We start from the raw sequence: 26,234 nt of genomic DNA on the forward strand, positions 1-26,234 counted from the left end.
TGAGGTTCTACTTGTGTCCACAACATTGTCCATCTATTTTCTGCCCACTTTGTAGCCTGGACTCTTTATGTTTTAATGGCATTTCTATTACCACAATTTCATAGGCTTTTAATGAACGAATAAAAACCTTAATTGTGCAGTTCAATACCTTTACAATCAAATTTCAGTACATCAACCGCAGTATGTTTCACAAAGCAATGAAAATTTCATTTTTTCACAAAAAACAGTAGGTCTACTACTGGGAGCACACCATTAAAATCGTTGTGCCCAAAATTAAAATATGCATAGCTTTTTTGAGGAAATATAGTCAGATCCTGCCACTTAGCTTTTCCTAGCGCCCTTCACTGAAGCCCTGATTCTGTCCATGCTGACTCAGGCCTTGCAAATGCCCACATTGAGTCACCTCTTGCAAATTTCCACAGAGACTCAGACCCTGCACATGCCCACATTGATTCACTGATTGGCAGTGTCTAAATGAATTCAGATCCTGTGTACACCCACACCATCCTATCTATTGCTATTGTCTACACTGACTAACTTCTTGCATGTGCCCACATTACTCGCCTCTTTCTATTGTTGAGCCTGACCTAGCACATTTCTTAGCGAGAGGAAAGGTGCTCTGAAGTGACCCTGGTTGCCTTGGATCCAGCACAGAGGAGTACTGAAGTAGATGTGTTTTTTTATTTTATAATAAGATGGTAACTTGGCTCTCTTTGGCTATTTCAGCTGCACTCAAGGTCGACGGTCGCTGGTGTCACTCTCTATCCGTGGATGCCTCGCACTGTCCTGAACACGATGTTATTTATCAATGTGCATTTGGGAACAAGTTTCAAAGCGTGCAAGCGGCAATCTCTGTCTCTGTGATACAACGTAAGTACAGCTTGAAGTGGTAATTTAGCATACAAGGTTTGTTTTCTTATTACATAGATAGGTGCAAGCTATAAAAACCATAAGTGCACATGAATATGCTCTAAATTATAGAAGCCATGAATGGGACTCTGCCTAGAAAAAAAGTCAAACTTTCTCCACCACATGATGTTAAACTCATGGTCTAGACCAGCGTTCGCCAAAGTCCATCCTGGAGGGCCGGATCCATGCCAGATTTTTAAGATAATTACATTTATCTAAATGTGGATATTCTATCTGGCATGGATCCGGCCCTCCAGGACCGACTTTGGAGAACCCTGGTCTAGACCGAAGGGAACCTAGTGATCCTGAAGAAGGACCTTTGTCCAAAGGGACGATAAACAATCCACAAGCGGACCTAATTCTCTCTTCCTTTACTAGTATTCATATGTAGCTAACCTGTTAATTTCTCTTTTTTCATATAATTTGTTACATTAAATTTATTTGAAATAAAGTCAATAAGCAAACAAAAACAATCGCCATCTCCAGGAGAACATTGATAGAGAATAATATAGAAGTGAACAAGACACAATATGCCTAATCGATAACCAAAAGCCTAAAAACCAGGCTTCTCCAATAAGTAGCTCGTGATCTGATGCTAGCTCTGCAGCTACCTTTTAGTAGCTCTCCTTTGTGTGCAGCCCACATACCAAATTTAAAACCTCTGCATGGTAAATCAATATTTGAAACCAAAATGTAAAACTGTGTATTTGAGATGAAAAGGTGTGCATTTTCTAAACTTGTAAAGTTGATATTTGGAGAAAAGTGATTGAGTTTCTAAAATATATGTAAAGCTTATATTTGAGTAATAAATCAGCGGCTATCGGAAGATTTATAATTAAACAATATTACCTCAGTGCTCTAGCAGTGCACCTATGACTGTCATGTATTACTCATGTAAAGGCATTCCAAAGTGACAGAGCTGTTTTACATTGCTGCCGGCAGCCCTCATGATGCGTGGTGGTGATCACTGGTAGTAATCCTGCATAGGGTGACTGCTAAGGTAATCTTGTCTGATGATGTCAATATTGCAAAACTAATCTAGTAGCTCACGATACTATTTATTGAACAAAAGCAGTTCTTATACCAGAAAAGGTGGGAGACCCCTGCTTTAAACTATAATATTCTTTCAGGAGCACAAAAATGCGAAGGTAAGAGCCAAAGTCACAATGAAGGACTTTCACACTTTAGGAATCTGTTTCATAGTTAAACGAAAGCCTGGACTATCCATAATGTTTGATACAAGTTAAGCCTAATGCTTACTCCAGCAGAACATAATGGGCCAGATGTAGGAAGCCAAATTGCGATCGCAAACGCTGAATTTTGCAGAATTTTAGCGTTTGCGATCGCAATTTGGCTGTGAGCTATATAGGTAGGCAAATACCCTCTCGCAAAATAAGGAATCGCAAAAATTGCGATTCCTGATTTTGCGCAACTATTTAGAGAATCGCAATTTGCGAATCCCTAAATGCTATGCTAGTAGGCATCGCAAATTGCGATTTTGCCTTAAGGAATTGCAAATTACCACCAACTTCAAGTTGGTGGTATTTTGCGATTTCCTTTAAAAAAGCACTTTTTGACTTTTTTCAAAGTGCAATGTGGCACACATACATACCCTTAGGGCATGTATGTGCGCCACATGTGCACACATGCACATTTCAGGGGTGCAACAGGGTGTCCTTTTGGAACCCTTGCACCCTTGAAATTGTGCACGCAATTTGCGAGTGCTCTTGGTTAATCGCAAATTGTGTGCGCAAATCCCATTCATTTCTATGGGCCTCTTGACCCATAGGAATGAATGGGAAGGTGTTCTTTGATTGCGATTCTCAATTTGTGAATCGCAATTAAGGAATATTAAGGAATCGCAAATATTTTTGCGATTCCTACATACATTCCATTTTGCGAGTCCTTAATTGCGATTCGGTAAAAATCGCTATGAAGACTCGCAAAATTGAATTTACCTACATCTGGCCCAATATGCTCAACACAAGAGATCGTTCAAGGTGTCTTCTGAGAATCAAGTCTGCCCCTTTTTTTCCACGGTGGGGTGATCTGCAACTGTTCAGGTTCAGAATACCTCTGGTGCTGATGAGGCTTTACAAATATGCTCCATGAGATGAGTTTATCAAGTCTGGGATTGTGTTTAGGCTTTTGAAGGGTCTCTCGTTGTCCATAGTCAAGCTTCTGGGAAGATCTTTCAGCATTTGCTGAGCAGGGCGAATGTTGAACGGGCCCTAATGACTCTGTAATGCTATCGGCCTTGGTTGAACAAATATAGATAGTAGGTCCTTGAAGTATGTTGCAACAATGTCTTCTTAGAACTGTGCTGTGTGTAAGAGAGGCGTCTCATTATCTGGGCTCTCAAACGCTGCCGGCTACAGCTTAAGACAGTGGAGTGAGTCCGCACCACGTAAGTTGAAGAAGACAAGGTGGGCATCTTCTATTCTGAGTCAGATACCTGAGCTAATCCCAAGGGAGGATGAAGGCAACCAGCAGCACAAACACAAGTTGGATCTTGGGAGCTGGTTAGAGATAGGCAGATGAAGTCATGGTTAGAAAAGCATATGTCCAGCTGGAGGATGACGGTAGCGTACGTCAGGCAATGATGACACAAGCGCATTTACTGCTTTTGGCGATGTTTCTATGTTCACAGCAGGCGAGCGGTTCTGTCCCGGCGAGGACCACCACGGTGTGTGGAATGCCACAAGAGCGGGTGATGAGGCGATGATGCCATGTCCTGATGATAAGATGGGGAACCTGTACAGAAGTTGCTCCCCGGATGGAATCTGGGGCGATGTGAGAAACAACTGCACCGACAAAGCCCTGCTAGGATCGCTTCAACTAGCAGAGGTATGAGCTGCTGTGACAAAGACGCGTCTGTAGGTGGCAAGAAAAGTGCAAGGACTGTCAGCACTCCAGGCGAGATTATATTTATTAATTTAGTGGTTTTTATAAAGCACAAGCTTTTTACCAGAGACCTCTTCAGATCTTTGATGGCAACAATAAAGACAGGTTTTTGGCACAGAACTAAGGTGCAATCAGTACCCTCCGATTCAGCAAAATACCGGGATTGCAACCATCAGACCCGTTAACCCCATGCCGCAAGTCAGAAACGTTTTCCAAATTGCAAAATGGGTTTAGAAATAATTGCTGAATCACAACTAGGAAGTGGTGTGCTGGGACATTCCTTCCAAATTGCTGGTCAGTATCCTATGTATCAATGATTTGCGACCATAATTCGAATCGCAAAACATTGCTCAATTACTGACTCCCAAGTTGAGTTGGTAACCAACTCCCAATGGGGAAAGGGGCTCCTTTGGACTCCTAATCCTTTGGGAACTGGGGTGGCAGCTTCAGGGGGAGTAGGTAGTGGTCGAGGGTACCACTGCATCCTCTCGTTAACGTTTTACAAAGCCTTTTGATTTTAACTTTTGTTATTAAAAGCAGCCCAGATTCCTTTAAAGAACTTGGGATGCTTTGAAGAAAAATAAAAGTGTTTTTGCTTGAAATACAATCACAAGGATGGTGGTCTTCTGTTTCTGCAAGTCCACTATTTATGTTATTACAGCCAACTACAGGGGTTCACAAATTAAATATTAATTAGGCATTTTATTTTGTAAGATGAGAAACGACCTAGTAGTACATAGATGAGGTTGCAAAATAAAACAGTGGTCGCAAAAACTTGGTACGTCATTTGAGATCGCTTTTTGCGACCAATGTTGTAGTACACTCGCATATGTAAGAGAAAGAGAGAGAGATAAAGAGAGCGAGAGAGACCTAGAGAGAGAGAGAGAGAGAGTGTGTGTGTGTGAACATCACGTTTCTTTTTCGGGCTGTCTTTGGCTGTGCTTACTAACATTTTGCTCTGCTGTGACAGCTACATTCTGTATATAAACATCCAGCATATGGCCCCCAGCCTGTCTATGTGGACTTGTACACCAGTGTCATAGAAGGTGTATCCGACCCACTGACCAGAATGGTGGCGGTATTAACGTTTGTGCTTGATGACGCCTTACATCCCTGTACTAGAGTGTGCATAGCCCACACCGGCATAATTTAGCCCCAACCACTCTCAGATCACAATATGCAGCCTGAAGGCGGGAGATGATGCACATGTGTACAAACCAAGGCGCTGTGTGTCAGTCGCTTTAAGCCAAGCAAAAAAAACGGAGTGAAATAAAAACCACCTTTTTCTTCTTCAATCAAAACTGTTTTGATTTTAGTTCAGGTTGCTCTGTAAACCACAGGAAGGAGACATTCATATGAAGCAAACAGACAATGCCACTAGCCTACTGGAATTCAGTTGTGCAAAACTGTTGAAAAGCCAGGTCTTCAATGCCTTTCTGAACTTAAATAGGGAAGGGGCAAGTCGTATGGGCATGGCAGCTCATTCCAGAGGTTTGGCGCTGTCACTGAAAGGGCTTTGTCACCTGAGCGAGCCCTTTTGAATCTAGGCACAACCAGCAGTTGAGTTCCAGAGGAGCGTACATAGCATCATGGTACATACTTGTGAATTTTCTCAATCAAATACTCTGGACCACTATGATGAAGTACTTTGAACACAAAGCAGATGCATTAAAAAAAAAACCACAAAAAATGGGAACCAATACATAGTATTTAAAGCCTCAATGGTGGAAAAGAAGGGAGGTAGCCCCAAGGCCAATGTTGCCGGGACATTTTTTATTCTTTGAAGCTTCCTACGGAGGCCTTCATCTAGCCCCAGGGATAGAAAGTTACAGCAGTCCAAGAGACTTAATATAGTGGGCTGGATCGCGCCTCGGTGAGGAGATTTGGGAAGGGAGGGTAGACTCTTCCTAAGCAGTTTTAGTTTTGCCAGGGTAAGTTCTGGTTCCATGTAGATCCCTAGCTTTTTGACAATTTTAGCTGGAGTTTGCATGGTTGATCAACTCCTAGGCCAAAACTCCAGTGGTGACAGGTCTGGAATACTTGAATGTTTCATCTACAGTACCTCTGTCTTGCCTGGGTTAAACGTGAACGAGTTGGTCTTCAGCGAGTCAGACACTGCTGCCATACAGACATGAAATAGTTCCATAGAGTTAGCTCCTAACCCACCCAGCATGATCATAAGCTGAGCGTCATCTTCATAGCTCATGCACCGGAGGCAAAAAGATGTTATAAGTCTCACCAGTGGGCGGATGTAGATATAAAAAAACGTGGGGCTAAGTACCGAACCCTGAGGAACTCCTTGGCTCAAGATCTTAAACTCAGACAAAGATGGATGTAAGAAAATATCCTGGGACCAATCGGTAAAGTAGGATCTGCACTAAACCAATGCCTGTCCTTCAAGGTCAATTTCTTACAGCCTGGTTAGAATGATACAGTGAGATATTGTGTCAAGCAGCATCTAGTAACACCAAGGATGAACATACAACCTTGTCCATAAGCATTTGCAGGTCATCCACCATGGCTAACTGGGCCATCTCTACACTATGTAGTGGATATAACCCTGACTGTGCCGACTCAATTATTTGTTTACTGGCCAGCCATTCTGACAGGAAGTTATTGAGGAATGTATGGGGCCCTCCTAATATTGTTTTCCTTTCATAAGCATCCCACCAGCCCAATGTTGTACCTCAGCAAGTACTGTGTGTGTCATGATGTGTTGATGGGTGATATTTTAAAGTTTATATTTTGGTACCACATCTTCTAAAGTTGTGCTCATGTGTAAAATCCTGATCTTTCTCATGGGACCTGAATGTACACACTTTTAGGTAACCCTTATCTGAAGGCCTTTTAAATTGTGAAGATTCCAAAATAAAAAAATCACTGTAAAGGTGTTATTTCCTCTCTGTCTCTTGCTCTCTTCCTTCTTTGGTTGCTAGTGGCTCCGGTGTGGGCTAGGAAACCCTTCTCAGGAAATTCCATCATTAATTAAGAGGCTGAGAATCCAGACCATGCCAGGACATCTAACTTCACCCCAAGATCTCAACACCGCCATGGTGTCCTTGGAAACCATCAGCCACAGAGCGACCGACTCCAGTGTGTGGATCAACAGCAGCGTTATCGATGTAAGTACCAGGAACAGCCAGAGCACCCATTAAATGAACCAAACTGTTGGGATCCTGTCCACTGGTCCTGGACATATGGGGTCTGAAAAACAACCCTAAATGAAATCAAGATACCATAAATACATGATGAGTGTAGTCTTCGCTCAGTAATCCTCAGAGTCTCTCTACAAATCTAACAAAGGCCTATTTGGTTCTGCAGTTGTGGTGTTAATGTGGTGTTTGTGCCGGGGCAAAAGCTTTCCCTCATTTGCACGGGGACAATGGGGGGGGCTGTTCTCTAAGCAAAAGTACAAGGCCTCGGGTACTGAGAACACCGTCTTCTCTTTGGCTCTGAGATGTTCAGAGACGTTTGGCAGTAGTCCCTGTTTGAGTTTGTTAACATGAAGAAACATCAGCATTGCTCTTGCCCAATGCCTCAATTTGTTGTCTACCCATTGCGATAAAAAAGCATAGCAGGCTATTCTCCAAAGAAGAGGCATTAACTGTCCCACCTCAGACATTTGCTTCTGAGACATTGGTGCCAATTACGATCCGGTAAAAAAACTCCCCGTGCGACTCGTATCCGGTCTTTTTACCGTACGAATCGTACAAGTGCCGTACGAAATGGTAATCACGATTCGCATGGTAAAAAGTCCATACGAACCGCATCGGGAATGATTTCCCACACGTCCTCGGGTCGGAAAATGTGTCCGACACGTCCTCGGACGATTTACCGTACAAATGTGAAAGGTGAAGTCCGACCGAGGAATCACGATCCATCCCGTGCGTCCGATGTTACAACCGTATGGAAAAAACACCGTCCGCACCGAACTCCCATAGCAACCATGGAGACATGTGCCCGCATACGCGCCCAACACACCCCCCAGCCCCCGTACGTCCGAGACGTACCCCCCGTGTATGTACACCCCCACCCGTGTATGTACACCCCTGTACGTCCGAGTCGTACCCCCACCCCTGTACGTGTCGTACCACCGTCTATGGACACCCCAGTACGTTCGAGTCCTACCCCCACCCCTGTACGTGTCCGACCCCCATGTATGTACACCCCAGTATGTTCGAGTCCTACCCCCACCCCTGTACGTGTCCGACCCCCATGTATGTACACCCCAGTACGTTCGAGTCGTACCCCCACCCCTGTACATGCCGTACCACCGTCAATGTACACCCCAGTACGTTCGAGTCCTACCCCCACCCCTGTACGTGTCCGACCCCATGTATGTACACCCCAGAACATTCGAGTCGTACCCCCACCCCTGTACGTGTCCGACCCCCATGTATGTACACCCCAGTACGTTCGAGTCGTACCCCCACCCCTGTACGTGTCGTACCACCGTCAATGTACACCCCAGTACGTTCCAGTCCTACCCCCACCCCTGGACGTGTCGTACCACCGTCAATGTACACCCCAGTACGTTCCAGTCGTACCCCCACCCCTGTACGTGTCGTACCACCGTCTATGCACACCCCAGTACGTTCCAGTCGTACCCCCACCCCTGTACGTGTCGTACCACCGTCAATGTACACCCCAGTACGTTCGAGTCCTACCCCCACCCCTGTACGTGTCCGACCCCCATGTATGTACACCCCAGTACGTTCGAGTCGTACCCCCACCCCTGTACGTGTCGTACCACCGTCAATGTACACCCCAGTACGTTCCAGTCGTACCCCCACCCCTGTACGTGTCGTACCACCGTCTATGTACACCCCAGTATGTTCCAGTCGTACCCCCACCCCTGTACGTGTCGTACCACCGTCCATGTACACCCCAGTACGTTCCAGTCCTACCCCCACCCCTGTACGTGTCCGACCCCCATGTATGTACACCCCAGTACATTCGAGTCGTACCCCCACCCCTGTACGTGTCCGACCCCCATGTATGTACACCCCAGTACGTTCGAGTCGTACCCCCACCCCTGAACGTGTCGTACCACCGTCTATGTACACCCCAGTACGTTCCAGTCCTACCCCCACCCCTGGACGTGTCGTACCACCGTCAATGTACACCCCAGTACGTTCGAGTCCTACCCCCACCCCTGTACGTGTCCGACCCCCATGTATGTACACCCCAGTACGTTCGAGTCGTACCCCCACCCCTGTACGTGTCGTACAACCATCAATGTACACCCCAGTACGTTCCAGTCATACCCCCACCCCTGTACGTGTCGTACCACCGTCTATGTACACCCCAGTACGTTCCAGTCGTATCCCCACCCCTGGACGTGTCGTACCACCATCAATGTACACCCCAGTACGTTCCAGTCGTACCCCCACCCCTGTACGTGTCGCACCACCGTCTATGTACACCCCAGTACGTTCCAGTCCTACCCCCACCCCTGTACGTGTCGTACCACCGTCAATGTACACCCCAGTACGTTCCAGTCGCACCCCCAACACAAGCTCCTAAGTACGGAGCGCACCCCAGGCCCCAACATCACAACCGCATGTACGAGTCGTGCCAAGCCACACACAAGGACAGCACCGTACAACCAAATGGCCCATGTACACACCGTACACACGCACAAAACGCACGTACACAACCAGGACAAAACAAAACAACACAAGAATACACTATTCGAATGGCACAAAGCCACTAAACATGGCCAACAAACACTAAAAAAACACATTCACTGACCTGCAACTGCCAAAAACAAACAGAGGCCCAAAACACCACCACTCCTTATAACACACCCACCCAAACTTCAAACACAGCCACACCCACCAATGGACCAATAAAAAGGGCCCACACACACAAACCATGAGCCTTTGCAACAGACTCACTGCTGCCAGACACCACAGAACCATTCTACAAGCTTCACCACACCTTACACTTGCACACCTTCACACAACCACCTTCACAAACACCCCCTCATCACATTCACACACACACACACCTGCACAACCACACCCCCCCACCATCCACACCCACACCCCTCACCATGCCCACTAACAAGAATCCAAAGTTCAGTAACCGAGAGTTGGAGGTCCTTGTTGATGAAATCCTCAGAGTCGAGCCACAGCTCTTTGGAACATTGGTCAGACAGACCAGCATGGCAGCAAAAACAGCCATGTGGCAGACCATCATCGATGCTGTGAATGCTGTTGCGGACACCAGAAGGACCAGGCAGGAATGCCAAGCCAGGTGGTACGATCTGCGGAGGAGGGTCCGAGCCAAGATGCTGGAGGAACACAACCAGGCCAACGCCACTGGAGGAGGGCCCTCCCGCAGACCCGTACACTACCAGCCCTGGGAGGAGAGGGTGATGGCCATACAGCCGGTGGAGGCAGTCGAAGGATTAGGAGGACTCCGAGACCCGGGTGAGTACACGAACAACGCACCTCACATGGGGGGGACCTCATCCACAACCAAACTCACAAACAGGCACGCAACCACCCCAACCTATCGCATGACTCAACCACACTCCATGAACACGCACATGCCACTGGCGCCACCATGCCCCATGCACCCAGCTGGACAATGTCAAGTCACAGGCCACAGAAGACACCAACACATGACACGGTAACCCGGATGGCGGGAGGGTGGGCCCCAAAAATCACATAGTGCAACTCAGAAGCAGACAACAATGCCCTCTGCCCATATGGCCCAGGTCACAGCCAGACAAACAGTGTGCCCCCACACAGGAAAGACTCACCAGCAAATGGCGGACGCCTTGCATCAACACATGGGGGTGAAGGCACTGTTTTGCACATGACAGCAGCTAATGAACAGCCAACACTGTGAAAGAGTGGCAGCACACACAACCACAGCAGCAGCGCACACACAGACACTACACCCAATGGGTGCCTGGAGATCAGAAACAAACTCACATCAACAAGCCAAGGGCCATTCAAAGGACTGGAAAAAGTGTGTGTCTAGGAAGCTGGGCTGAGGTGACAGAGGGTGACACACAGAGGGAGGGAGAGGGGGACAGAGAGGGAGGGAGAGGGGGACAGAGAGGGAGGGAGACACAGGGACACGGACAGAGGGAGGAGGCTGACACACGGAGGGAGGGAGAGGGGGACAGAGAGGGAGGGAGACACAGGGAGACGGACAGAGGGAGGAGGCTGACACACAGAGGGAGGGAGAGGGGGACAGAGAGGGAGGGAGACACAGGAAGACGGACAGAGGGAGGAGGCTGACACACAGAGGGAGGGAGAGGGGGACAGAGAGGGAGGGAGACACAGGGAGACGGACAGAGGGAGGAGGCTGACACACAGAGGGAGGGAGAGGGGGACAGAGAGGGAGGGAGACACAGGAAGACGGACAGAGGGAGGAGGCTGACACACAGAGGGAGGGAGAGGGGGACAGAGAGGGAGGGAGAGGGGGACAGAGAGGGAGGGAGAGGGGGACAGAGAGGGAGGGAGACACAGGGACATGGACAGAGGGAGGATGCTGACACACAGAGGGAGGGAGAGGGGGACAGAGAGGGAGGGAGACACAGGGAGAGCAAATCAGCCGTGTGGTGTGTGGGAATGTCTGCTCGTCAGCAGGTAGACTGCGTGCATGTAGCCAAGGGTGGCCAGTGCCAGAACCCCCCCTCTTCACCATGGCAAAACACAGGGCCATGTCACAACCTGTTCACGAGCACAACGACAGCTACCTGCATTATATAAGTGTGTGGATCCACTCCATGTGCACATGTACAGTGCTACACGGAAGGCGCCAATGCATGGCTCGCCACACCTGCCCACTCCACTGCTGACTGCAGTCACACTTGACGCAGCAAGTAAGACTGTGCCACACATAGTTAAAGGGGCCAAAGTGGTGCCCAAGGGACACACTCATGCACAAGTGCACTGTGAGTGGAATGCAAGACAGATCCTAATTCCAAGAGGAAATGTTCCAACTTTGAAACTGATGAAACATGGATGTTGCATGGACCAAAATTAACATTGTCTCTCTCACACACAGGCCAACACTGGGGGGGAAGACTCACAGGACCCGGATCTGCGGGAGCCCGATCCCACCGGCAGCGACGACTCTCACCACTCTGTGGACGACCCCGACCGACCTGGCCCCTCTGGTGTCCAACCACCTGCAGCACCTGCGTCAGGTACAACTGTGCCAACCACCACCCCCACTCCTGCCACATCCCAGGAGACACCCAGGATCCCTGCCCCACCACCACAATGCAGCCAAGCTGGCCAGGAGGGACACGGTGCCCCGGGCACCCAGGAGGAGGCAGGCGACAACGCCAATGCCACCCCTCAGGGGTCCCGGAGACCCGATGTACCCACAAGGGCAGGCCAGGTGCAAGTGGGCAGGGGTGGTGGGAGTGGAGGACGGCGGAGGCGCGAGCCTGACCAGTTGGCTGGGTAACCGGTATATTCCCATGTCCGTAACATCCTGGACACATACCGGCAGGACACCACGGGCATGGCCCAGGTTGTGTCCACCCTCAATGAGATCAAGGGGAGCCTCGATGAGATAAAGACCCAGCAGGCCCAGCAACATGCCTGTCTACTGCAACACCAACGGAGGATGGAGGACAGACAGGCTGAGCAAGTGACGGTGTTCCAGGGGATTTACGATACACTCCGTCGGATGGCCGACAACATGGGCAACCCTCCCTGTGCCAGACGGCGTAGAACATCACCACCCACAGGGAGGGATCAGGAGGAGGAGGAGACATCCGACGGAGCATCCCAAACATCGTCACGGCCTGCTTCTGAGGGTCCCCGCAGGAGGCCGGGTCGTCCACGGAAAGGACCGTGAGGGTCAGCGCTACATCACCATCTCCCAGGACACCTGGCCTGGCACCTGGCCCACTGGAGCAACAGCATCACAGCATCAAGAGACATTCTCTGCCACATGGCCCTGCTGGTCACTGTCTGACCAATGTTGACAAAGACTGTGGCATGGACAATGAGGATTTCCAATGGCAAGGACACCAACTCCCCTACTGAACTTTGGATTCCACCCTAAAAAAAATCTAAGATCATCAGCTAGCCATCTTTTGACTGTCCCCCGCACAAGAACGGTCACCTGGGGTGACAGGAGATTTCTGGTAGCAACGCCTGTGCTCTGGAATTTACTTCCTTTGCACATTAAAACTGCATCCACTCTTATTAACTTTCGCAAATTATTAAAGACCTGGCTTTTTAATCAATGAGAATGCGGTCTGATCTGTGCTGTTACCTGGAGTATCTCGCTGCGCCTAGACACCTTAGGGTATTAGTTTGCGCACAAAAAATCTCATAAATAAATAAATAAATAAATAAACTCCCGGAAAGCCCCTCACTTTATCCCCCCCAAAATAAAATATCACACCATGAAGAGAAGATGCCTGCTGGTTGCATTATTACCTTACATGTGTGTTGTAAAGTCTAAACATGCCTGAGTTCTCTTTTGACTTCAACCATCCACACCCTGGGGCCTGAGTCTGGCACAGGACACACGGGTCACAGTGTATTAGGCAAGACAGACATGGAGCACCATACACACCCGTGATGGGCCCAACCAGCTGAGGGGGTGGCCGCACAACCGTGCTGACAGACACATTGAGTACAGCAACAGTCATGCGCAGAGGTCAGGGATCATGTGGAGTGTCCTGGGGGGCACCCAGGTATGTGTAGACAGGTGGCAGAACCATGTCCTGCAAGCTTGAGTCCGGTGGATGCAGAGAATGGGGGCCTGGCCAACGTTGGTTGCATGGGGATGGCACATGTCACAATACCCACACAGTCATGGACATCATGCCCAATACACAGTCTCAGCCCACACACACAGCTTGCATCTTGCTACTCGACACATCGACACATAGCCACTATCCAGGAAAACCATGCCAGACATGCTGGATGCACCGTGGCAACACACCAGCATTGACTGAGAAGAGGCACCTTGGAGGCATAGGGACACCTTTATTAGTCATGTTTTCGTGATTGCAGAGGCAACTTGAAGTACACATGAACACATCATGTGGAGTGACATGTGGGTCCAACACTGGCACCCCCCTTCTGCAGCACAAATGCGTGATAGCCATGGAACTGGCACACAATTGTCGGCCAACAGCTAAACACCCACAGCTGCTCACGGAGAGACTGCCATACACCATTGATCCGCTGATGTAGAAGTCCCACACCATGTCAAGCCAATGCAAACCGTATGTGTCCGAGGGCAGTGTTACACACATTGATGCCATCATCACAATCCACTATCCCATCACTGATGACTGTCAACAAGTCTGACCATCTATTCAGGTGTACCCAGCTGCATGTTATGTGTACCATGGTGATGCTACATGTCTGCAGAGGAACCAAACATCGACAGGGGCAGTGTGCATACATCGTGAACAACTGCCACACCCAATACACCCCTGATGCATCCCTTACCCTATGGAGACTTCCAAACGTGTCCGTGCCTGTAACGCTGAGTCAGCCCACGATGACGTGTCCATGAGGAATAGCAGTGCCACAACAATGCAACCAGCAGACGGCATGCGCAAGTACCTGGGGAAGAGAGACACACAAGAAGTCAGCCACAAAAAGCACAGCCACTTGCATGTGCATTTACTCGACACATGTATGGATGACAACATGCTAGGTCACAATTATGACTGGGGAAATACAACCATCACTGCCACCATCACTCCAGTGACACACCCACACACACCTCTGACTCACGTGCCATACATGCAGGTGGAGACACACATCACAACACATGCCACACGGGGACCAATGCGTGCACACTCAGACACTGGTACTCACCACTAAGCAAAGAAGTTGCGTATGAGCCGAGTCCGGATGTCCTCTTGCGGCTCCACATCCTCCACATCACTAGCCCCATTGCCAAGCCCTTCGTCCTCCACGGGTGGATGGTCCTCGTCATCTTGATCCAGGATGAGTGGCATAGCTTTCTCAACTGCCATGTTGTGCAGCATGCAGCAGACCATGAAGATCTTGCAGACCTTCGCAGGGGCATATGGGAGTGCGCCGCCGGTCTTGTGGAGGCACCGAAATCGGCTCTTCAGCAGGCCAAACGTCCTCTCTATCACTCGCCTTGTCCGGCCATGGGCGGTGTTGTAGCGGAGCTGGGCCGGCGTGATGGGGTTGCGGAGAGGTGTGAGCAGCCATGGCATGTTGGGATAGCCAGCGTCCCCTACATGGGAAGCACATGGATATCGTTAGAAGTGGTGAAGCGGTCGTGCTGGTAGGCTATGCATAATACAGGACAGACAGACTGTACCCACCAACAACACATGCTCTTTTGTTGCGCAGCTGCATCATCATTTCAGGCATCCCGCTACGCCTCATGATGTGGGCATCGTGTGCTGATCCTGGAAAACGAGCACAGACATGTGAAATCACCATGTTGGACAGACACACCACAAGGGCATTGATGGAGTGGTAGTGCTTCCGATTGCGGTACGCTACCTCCCGTGCGTGTGGTGGTACCAAGGCTACATGTGTCCCATCTATGGACCCAATGACATGGGGCATCCCTCCCAGGGCATAGAATCCACGCTTGACCGCAGTCAACTGTTCAGGGGTTGGGAACTTGATGAAGTCATCCAGGTGAATCAACATGGCCTCTAAGAAATCATGCAGCACACGGCAGAACATGCTCTGGGACATGCCACCAACATGAGCTATGGTATATTGAAAGGTACCCGTGGCAAGAAAATGTAGGGCAGCCATTACCTTCAGCTGGGGTGTCAGTGCCGTAGGATACCTGTGCTGCGGTTGCAGGTGTGGTGCCAGTCTCGCCGTCAACTCCAGAATCAACGGTTGGGGGAAGCGGTAGCACCGGATACTGTCATTCTCCCGCATGGCAGCCAAGTCCGGAATTGGTCGGGCAAGAGGCGGCGCTCTGCAGTAATTTGGAAGTGACAAGGAAGAGTGAGTGCACTACGACAACAATTCATATGTACTGAGCACATGTTAATCTGTCAATACACATATGCTACATAGGGAGTCAGGTATGTGCTACATGCCCTGGACACGTATGGCTGCCAGGTGACACTCCTACCAAGACCCAGCTACACACGGAGATTGAGAACCTCCCCATGCCATGCCATGGGAATAGCTGTGTCCCAGTGCAAGTGAACAGCCAGACGCAAGACAGGAGTGACATACGCCCACACATCAGCAGAAGTAGGATGCCGATTGCAGAGACTGGTAGCGGAACACTAGAGCCACAGGTCACATGACATTACACTAGGACAGCCCACACACCTTGCCATGAAGGTGCACATGTCATGACTCACCACACATTCATTGTGAGGATGCAGACATGTCCTTGTCACGCTACTCCGTGTTCAATGCATACATGTGCACCTCACATCCGATACCACATGTGGCATGGTGTGCGGAACAGTGTGCAATGTCAATCTACACACAGACACATGTTGGTTGCTGCAACAGCTGCAGCTTTTGAGGGTGCTCCAACATCAACCTGATGGGAAGCCCCCACACATACATGACATAGTCACATTGTGCACCGTGGGTAGTGACAAGTCAGGTGTGGTAACCCCTGTACCGGGCATCAGGGGACACTTCCGTGTGTTGGTGTCCGTGCCATACCAGTGACGCTCATCCCAAGTGTGCAGTACGACATGCACACATGTCAAAGGAGTCAAGGGCATGCCTGGCACACATTGCACCGTCACACAGTACATCTGAACACATCTCATCATACATCTGGTGCCTTCTCGACTCAGGAGTAATGTTACACATCACAGCCTGTCACACCTGTGCCCCACACATGTAGTAATGCACAGACGATGCCTTGATGTCCATTCATGGACAAGTATGTCCATCCATGGACAAGTATGTCCGCCCTATTCCTACCTGTGTGCCGCCTGTCACCACTGTGATGTGTGAAAACCGCCGTACTGCTGCTAAGAGGGCCTGTGTACGTTCCCATATCACTATGGGAGTGCTGCCGTATGTGTACCCATCGTGATGGCGAGCGTACAGGCATGTGTACGGTCCGTACCACTACGAGTACGCATACGCAAGAACACCCATAGTGGTAGGGCCGTACGCACGCCTGTACGCTCCCTATCACTATGGGTGTCCTCGCATATGCGTACTCGTAGTGGTACGAGCCGTACACACGCCTGTACGCTCCCTATCACTATGGGTGTCCTCGCGTATGCGTACTCGTAGTGGTACGGGCCGTACACACGCCTGTACGCTCCCTATCACTATGGGTATCCTCGCGTATGCGTACACGTAGTGATAGTGAGCGTACAGGCGTGTGTACGGCCCGTACCACTACGAGTCCGCATACGCGAGGACACCCATAGTGATAGGGAGCGTACAGGCGTGTGTACGGCCCGTACCACTATGAGTACGCATACGCGAGGACACCCATAGTGATAGGGAGCGTACAGGCGTGTGTACGGCCCGTACCACTACGAGTACGCATACGCGAGGACACCCATAGTGATAGTGAACGTAGGCACGCGTGTACAGGCCGTTGCAATGCATTTGGGGTGCCCTAGGGCCCCGGAACGCACCGTACCTGTGTGTGAAGCTCCAAATTACATAGGGGACACATGAGGGACAAGTATTAAGGCCTACATGCATGCTGGTTGTCATGGAGACCAAGTTCAAATTTTGAATTTGTTCTGGAAGGTGCACAGCAGAAGTCAGTTGGAATGAATCTACTTTGTTGCAATGTGTTTGTGGGGCTGACATCATGCAGGAGAAAAAAACCGATAGAGAACCCACAGACTGCTAGGTTTGAAGGGATTGGAGGAAACATAGGATGCAAATGTGAGTGACCAATCACTCTGTACTCCTGTGCATGAGATGGGCCAGCAAGGCAGATATAAGGCAGCCAGGTCCCATGAGGGAGCACTTGCCTGCACATCTCTGTATTCCACGACCCAGCTGCTGCTACTGATTCCCTGGAACCATGTCAAGGGCTGTGGAGAGGTCACAGCCATTCACCCTGGAGGAGAACATGGCTTTGGTGGAAGTGATCCTCCCACGGTACCCCATGCTGTATGGGCGACCAGGTTATCAGGTGAGTGCAGTGTCCACTGGCACAGACTGTGTCCCTTTTTTGTGACCGTGACTTCTGCCATTGTGTCCAGGTGTGACACACATGCTATGTACTGTAGTGGGGGTCCCAGGGGGGGGGAATGCCTGATGTCTCCCAGCAGTGCCCTGAGACAGGAGGGGTGGGTGCAGAGTCCTCCCAGCAGTGCCCTGAGACAGGAGGGGTGGGTGCCTATCACTCCCAGCAGTGCCCTGAGACAGGAGGGGTGGGTGCAGAGTCCTTCCAGCAGTGCCATGAGACAGGAGGGGTGGGTGCAGAGTCCTCCCAACAGTGCCCTGAGACAGGAGGGGTGGGTGCAGAGTCCTCCCAGCAGTGCCCTGAGACAGGAGGGGTGGGGGCCTATCACTCCCAGCAGTGCCCTGAGACAGGAGGGGTGTGTGCAGAGTCCTCCCAGCAGTGCCCTGAGACAGGAGGGGTGGGTGCCTATCACTCCCAGCAGTGCCCTGAGACAGGAGGGGTGGGTGCAGAGTCCTCCCAGCAGTGCCCTGAGACAGGAGGGGTGGGTGCAGAGTCCTCCCAGCAGTGCCCTGAGACAGGAGGGGTGTGTGCAGAGTCCTCCCAGCAGTGCCCTGAGACAGGAGGGGTGTGTGCAGAGTCCTCCCAGCAGTGCCCTGAGACAGGAGGGGTGGGTGCCTATCACTCCCAGCAGTGCCCTGAGACAGGAGGGGTGGGTGCAGAGTCCTCCCAGCAGTGCCCTGAGACAGGAGGGGTGGGTGCAGAGTCCTCCCAGCAGTGCCCTGAGACAGGAGGGGTGGGTGCAGAGTCCTCCCAGCAGTGCCCTGAGACAGGAGGGGTGGGTGCCTATCACTCCCAGCAGTGCCCTGAGACAGGAGGGGTGGGTGCAGAGTCCTCCCAGCAGTGCCCTGAGACAGGAGGGGTGGGTGCCCTGAGACAGGAGGGGTGGATGTGATGCACAGTGTGAGCCTGGCTCATTGATTGTGTAGTTGCCCTCATTCCACCTGTGTCCTTTTAATGGCACGTACTGCTTTTGACCTTCCCCCAGATGATCATGTCCCTATGACAAAGGTGCAATGCGTTGGATGCACACTATGCCTTGTTGTAAACAGCAAATGTGTTCTAATCTGTGTCCCTGTGACATGTGCAAGGTGTATTGATGTAGTGTCACTTGTTCATCCTCACAGGTAGACGCCTCTGCCAAGGAGCAGATATGGCTGGACGCCGTCAGCGCCGTGAGGAGTGCGGATGGTCGGAGGCGGCACCTGTCCCAGGTGAGGAAACGCTGGCAGGATATCCGGTGCTGGACGCGGAGGATCGCACGGGTCCTGCTGGGGGACTCACCTGAGAGCCACAAGAACCGCGGGCGCCGCCGTCTCTCCCACATCCAGAAACGTGTGCTGGCGGTGGTCTTTCCTGACTTGGACAGGCGTCTACAGGACATGCAGCAGCCGGAAGGGGGTAGGTACATGTGTGTGTTTGTTGTGTTTCACCAGCATTTGTAAGTGCACTGTTCCATGGATACACTTCCAGGGTTTATGGTGCTGTGCAGATCCTGTTCCCCACAGTATTGCAGTGCTCTCCTGCCTCCCTTCCCCTCCTTGCAATGTGTTCCCTGGTCTGTGTGTAGTCACTCCATCACAAGGTTATGTAGCCTGACACCTTCTCCAAGTGTACAATGCCTGCAGCATCATGTGTGGGGGTGGTGTGTAACAGGTTTTGTGACCTTGCCTGTGCCCTGTCCAGTTCTGGACTTGTGGGTTCCATGTCAGTTGGCACTAATGCTGAGTCCAGACATGGGAGTTAATCTCTCGAGTGCCAGGCCTTCCAGCAGGCATGTCCCATGTGGTGGCCTGTGACATGATGTGCATGAGTGTGCGTTACGCATAGTGCAGGGATGTTAGCGTGTGTTGCAGTCATTCCCATTCAGGAGCATGGAGTTGTGTGGCCACTACTGTCCCCAGGGGCATATTTTCCTAGGTATCATGTGTGTAATCCGAGAATGTCGACAATCTCTGTGTCTACAGCATAGGTTGTGCTCTGTGCCATTGTCCCCTGGCACCATGTTTCTTGACGTGAGATGTATTACAAGTGTCCACTGTCCAGCCTGACCTGATTTTCAAAGTACATACTCACGGTGGCCATTGCCTGTGTGTCTTGTTGCAATCATCTGATGATGCCCATTTGTACATGATTATTTGGACAGGCGCACCTTGGGTATTTGGTGTGCAATCTTGAATTGTTGCATCCCATGTGTATTTCACCCAGACTAAGAGATGTAAGTGCTTCCTGTGTCTCCACAGATTTGTCTCATGTAGGGGGTGGGTGGGGCGGCCATGGCCTACATGTCAAGACCTGTCATCTCCTTGCTCGGACTGGCCAGTGTGTGATGTTTGTCTGGACATACACTCAAGGTGCAGCGTGCCAGTCAGGGTGGGCATGTTCTCAGTATTACCTATGCTGCATGTGCCTCTAGTTCCTGGATTTGGTCCCTGCTCATCCCAATTTCCTGCCACGCTGTGTGGTGCAGATGCAGTGCTGTATTGTCCCCAGGGCCTTGCTCCTCAGTCAGAATACCATGTCATCTCATTTGCTATTGTGTCATGCTCTCCATAGTTTTTCCATGGCATGGTGGGTCACACAACTGTGTCTTGCAGGGCCTACGTATGTACCTTGTTTTGTAGTTGTAACTCATCCTTTGTTTCAGGCTATGCACTGTAACCTACGTAGATTTGACTCATGTGACATATGTATACAGGTGTATGATTAATTTCTGTCTCTTCACCCTGCCCACAGCATCGTCGGCGGACACGGAGGGAGACATGGACACAGACGGCGCGGAGGGACCGAGTACCAGTGCCAGCGGTGACATCGGGGCTGGCACTTCGAGTGGGACTGAGGCAGAGGAGAGTGAACCCGGGGACCTGTCGACTGGCACAACAGAGTATGAAGCTGACGGGTCCGAGGATGATCTCTCCGAGTGGGCGGTGGCTGCACCACCATCTGACAGCAGCCCTACATCTGGCACCGCCCCCTCCATTGGCATCAGCCGCCTCCCACGTGCTCGTGTCCCTTCCCAACGTGCCCGGTCACCACATGTCTCCTTCCTGCCAGGCACCGCACCCCCTGCCCCTGTCTCCACTGCTGCCGCCAATGCTGAGTCTGTGGACATCCAGCGGCAGTTGCAGATTGGTCAGACTGCGATCCTTAATGTCCTCCATGGCCACAGCCAGGTCCTCAACAACATGGAGGCATACTTGGAGGGCATTCATTCATCGCAGGCTGACCAACGCAACTTGCTGAGGTCCATAGACTCCACACTGACTGCAGCAGTGGGTCTCCTGCAGCGCTACGTCCCACCCCCTACCCCTGCTCCTTCCACAATTCCCACTCCCATGCCTGTCCCACATACACCCAGACGTAAGCATGCACCCACCACAACAGACACAGGCACCACACCAGCAGGGAAGGTCCGCCACACACCTCCTGACACGCACACACATGGTGCAGTAGGCACACCCACTGGGTCGGGGGCAAACGTGTGACACGCAGCCAGAGTGGGAGTCCGCATCCCACCCAATCCACTCCCTCCAAATCCCCACCCCTCAGCTCTCCTGGCCACATCTCCCCCAAAGACTCCTTCATTGCCGCACTGTCCCTGAGCCCCACAGTGACACCACCCCGCAAGCGGTCAAGGAGGTCCCCGGTCAGGGTGCTTGAGTCCCCCCCCCTGTCCACACCCTCCCCCAGTGGCGCTGCGACCCATCCCTCTGACCCCCCCCCCCCCCTCCTTGGGGCCTGTGGTTCCTTCGGGTGCAGGGGAGTCCCTGGAGGACCTTGCTAAGGTGTGCAGCGAGATCCTGGCCTCCGCCTTTGGCCCTGCCCCACCCCCTGTGGTGGAGTCCTCCATCCCTGCACCCACGACGCCTACCCTTCACCCTCCTGTCCCTGCGGTGCCTGTTTCTTCCCCCCTACATGATGCCCTCACCCCTGTGGAAGACAACGGATTGTAACTGTGCAGGCAAGCTAGGGGACACGCATCCCACTGTGTCCCCCATCCAGCTGGGACTCCTGGACTGCCCTATGGCCTTTGTTAATATTGGACTTACGTCATACTAGTTTTTTGCTCATGCTGAATAAAGCTATTTATTTTTTGCCCTTGGAACACTCCTGCATTGCTGGCATTGCTGTTGGTGGGGCTGCTACATGGTTGTGGGTGTTGGTCATGTGTTGGGTGTGTGGGAAATGTAGTAGTGTGCTGCTCATAGGGGGGACCCTGGGATCTGTGTGCCATCACATGGTGTTAGCTACCTTTCTCCATTCATGTAAGCAGTTGCTGCATGTTGCAATTGTCCCAAGGTGTATTCCTTCCTCTGTGTACCCTGACTTCTTCCCTGCAGGGTGTCCCCTGACTTTAGCACAGAGCTGTGTGTCCATTAGCTGGGTGTGTGACGTAGTCCTTCACCTTTGCACACGCATGCTGAGCGATGTCTCCACCTGCATCATTCGTGGCATCCTTGGTAGTCATTGTACTTGTGTATGTGGCCTATTGACATGACTTCATGTGTACATGTTTTCTTTTCTGCGCTATGCATGCGTATACTCCCAGCCTCGCACACATGTGGTACATGTACTGCAGGGTCTTTGTGCACCTGACTGACATTTGTGGGCATGGTATCTGTGGCTACTCCACCCTTTGCGTTCCATGGGCACTGCTGGGAGTGATGGGCACCCACCCCTCCTGTCTCTGGGCACTGCTGGGAGGACTCTGCACACACCCCTCCTGTCTCTGGGCACTGCTGGGAGGACTCTGCACACACCACTCTTGTGACTGGGCACTGCTGGGAGGACTCTGCACCCACCCCTCCTGTGTCTGGGCACTGCTGGGAGTGATAGGCCCCCACCCCTCCTGTCTCTGGGCACTGCTGGGAGTGTTAGGCACCCACCCCTCCTGTCTCTGGGCACTGCTGGGAGTGTTAGGCACCCACCCCTCCTGTCTCTGGGCACTGCTGGGAGGACTCTGCACACACCCCTCCTGCCTCTGGGCACTGCTGGGAGGACTCTGCACACACCCCTCCTGTCTCTGGGCACTGCTGGGAGGACTCTGCACACACCACTCTTGTGACTGGGCACTGCTGGGAGGACTCTGCACCCACCCCTCCTGTGTCTGGGCACTGCTGGGAGTGATAGGCCCCCACCCCTCCTGTCTCTGGGCACTGCTGGGAGTGATAGTCAACCACCCCTCCTGTCTCTGGGCACTGCTGGGAGTGTTAGGCCCCCACCCCTCCTGTCTCTGGGCACTGCTGGGAGTGTTAGGCACCCACCCCTCCTGTCTCTGGGCACTGCTGGGAGTGTTAGGCACCCACCCCTCCTGTCTCTGGGCACTGCTGGGAGGACTCTGCAAACACCCCTCCTGCCTCTGGGCACTGCTGGGAGGACTCTGCACACACCCCTCCTGTCTCTGGGCACTGCTGGGAGGACTCTGCACACACCACTCTTGTGACTGGGCACTGCTGGGAGGACTCTGCACCCACCCCTCCTGTGTCTGGGCACTGCTGGGAGTGATAGCCCCCCACCCCTCCTGTCTCTGGGCACTGCTGGGAGTGATAGTCAACCACCCCTCCTGTCTCTGGGCACTGCTGGGAGTGTTAGGCCCCCACCCCTCCTGTCTCTGGGCACTGCTGGGAGTGTTAGGCACCCACCCCTCCTGTCTCTGGGCACTGCTGGGAGTGTTAGGCACCCACCCCTCCTGTCTCTGGGCACTGCTGGGAGGACTCTGCACACACCCCTCCTGCCTCTGGGCACTGCTGGGAGGACTCTGCACACACCCCTCCTGCCTCTGGGCACTGCTGGGAGGACTCTGCACACACCCCTCCTGTCTCTGGGCACTGCTGGGAGGACTCTGCACACACCACTCTTGTGACTGGGCACTGCTGGGAGGACTCTGCACCCACCCCTCCTGTGTCTGGGCACTGCTGGGAGTGATAGGCCCCCACCCCTCCTGTCTCAGGGCACTGCTGGGAGTGATAGTCAACCACCCCTCCTGTCTCTGGGCACTGCTGGGAGGACTCTGCACCCACCCCTCCTGTGTCTGGGCACTGCTGGGAGTGATAGTCAACCACCCCTCCTGTCTCTGGGCACTGCTGGGAGGACTCTGCACACACCCTCCTGTCTCTGGGCACTGCTGGGAGTGTTAGGCACCCACCCCTCCTGTCTCAGGGCACTGCTGGGAGTGATGGGCACCCACCCCTCCTGTCTCAGGGCACTGCTGGGAGTGATAGGCCCCCACCCCTCCTGTCTCAGGGCACTGCTGGGAGGACTCTGCACACACCCCTCCTGTCTCTGGGCACTGCTGGGAGTGATAGGCACCCACCCCTCCTGTGTCTGGGCACTGCTGGGAGGACTCTGCACACACCCCTCCTATTTCACAATATGTACGCACATGGCATACACGGATGTGGGTACGCTCCATGCATTCGAGGTGGGGGTACGTGTCGTACTTAAACTGTTGGGGTGGGGGTACGCTCCATGCATTCGAGGTGGGGGTACGTGTCGTACTTACACTGTTGGGGTGGGGGTACGCTCCATGCATTCGAGGTGGGGGTAGGTGTCGTACTTACACTGTTGGGGTGGGGGTACGCTCCATGCATTCGAGGTGAGGGTACGGGTCGTACTTACACTGTTGGGGTGGGGGTACGCTCCATGCATTCGAGTTGAGGGTACGGGTCGTACTTACACTGTTGGGGTGGGGGTACGCTCCATGCATTCGAGGTGAGGGTACGGGTCGTACTTACACTGTTGGGGTGGGGGTACGCTCCATACGTACGCGGGTGGGGGTACGGGTCGTACTTACACTGTTGGGGTGGGGGTACGCACCATACGTACGCGGGTGGGGGTACGTGTCGTACTTACACTGTTGGGGTGGGGGTACGCTCCATACGTACGCGGGTGGGGGTACGGGTCGTACTTACACTGTTGGGGTGGGGGTACGCTCCATACGTACGCGGGTGGGGGTACGTGTCGTACTTACACTGTTGGGGTGGGGGTACGCTCCATACGTACACGGGTGGGGGTACGGGTCGTACTTACACTGTTGGGGTGGGGGTACGCTCCATACGTACGCGGGTGGGGGTACGGGTCGTACTTACACTGTTGGGGTGGGGGTACGCTCCATATGTACGCGGGCGGGGGTACGTGTCGTACTTACACTGTTGGGGTGGGGGTACGCTCCATGCATACGGGGTGGGGGTAGGGTCCGTACATATCCGTCCCCACGCTATGTGATGCTTGTGCGGCCCGTACCCAGGCCTTTGCCACGTGGGTATGAGCCGTCCCGCCATTGTTGGGGTGACGTGGGTGTGGCATGGTACGACTCGTACCCACGCTCTTCAGGCGTGGGTACGGGACGTACCTGTCTGGTTCGCGTCGTGACGGACTTCCGTTGTGGCGGTCGCTGGCTCAGCTGGACACGCCCCTACCCCCTCGTAGTGACCAGGGCATGGGAGTCAGGTATGTCCAGAGCATGTGTGCTGTGTGACTTTGGTGGGGGGTTTGTGGCCTGCCCTGGTCCTGCCACCCCCACCCCACCCCACTTTCCCCCCTCCCTTAGTTGTTCTGACCTTCTGCGGCGTCTGCGTCCGAACATGTAGAGGAGGTCGACTGCTATGAGGGCCGGGATGACACGTAGGTTCGGGTCCATGTCTGTCCGTCGCGTACGGGTCCTCCTTGTTCGCGTCGTCCTGTCTGTCCGTCGCGTACTGGTCCTCCTTGTTCGCGTCGTCCTGTCTGTCCGTCGCGTACTGGTACTCCTTGTTCGCGTCGTCCTGTCTGTCCGTCGCGTACTGGTAGTCCTTGTTCGCGTCGTCCTGATTTCCCGGCAGTTTTTGGCAGCCGGAAAATATTCACCGTGCGGGATGATGTCGGTGCGAATAGTAATTCCTGGTTCGTGAATGGCAGGCTGCGAGCGTCCCGACATCAGGTCGGCGCTTTCCCGGATCGCATTTGTAGGTTTATTTTGTTCGGTCGGGGTTTTGTACGATTCGTACGGAAATGGTGTTCCCGTGCGAATCGTAATTCCATGTTTGTATATTTTGACGACCGGGTACGCGTCGGACGGAGAATATGCTCCGTCCGACGGTTCGTACCCGGTTTTTACAGGATCGTGATCGGCGCCATTGTGTTTTCTTACAGGGTGCTTAGAGCCCACACATTGCTTGTAAATGATTGGCTTTATCGTCACTCTCATTGCTACCATTTGGTCAGCATGTGCCGGATTCACTTCCTCTTTGGGTGTTTGTGCCTCCCTTGGAGCTTGGCAAAAGTACTGCATTCCTTAA

General features: G+C 52.5%; 1 protein-coding gene across 1 annotated transcript in view; it reads left to right on the forward strand.

Moving 5' to 3' along the window:
- Positions 1-26,234, forward strand: part of LOC146822100 (adhesion G protein-coupled receptor F3-like) — a 166,197-nt gene that overhangs the window by 103,295 nt on the left and 36,668 nt on the right. Inside the window, exons 6-7 of the mRNA XM_085609965.1 lie at positions 3,560-3,756; positions 6,750-6,935. Coding sequence (XP_085466091.1) covers positions 3,560-3,756; positions 6,750-6,935 — 383 coding nt within the window. The remainder of the gene's footprint in view (positions 1-3,559; positions 3,757-6,749; positions 6,936-26,234) is intronic.

The sequence above is a fragment of the Triturus cristatus genome, chromosome 6 (assembly GCF_964204655.1).
Source record: "Triturus cristatus chromosome 6, aTriCri1.1, whole genome shotgun sequence".
Taxonomy (NCBI): domain Eukaryota; kingdom Metazoa; phylum Chordata; class Amphibia; order Caudata; family Salamandridae; genus Triturus; species Triturus cristatus.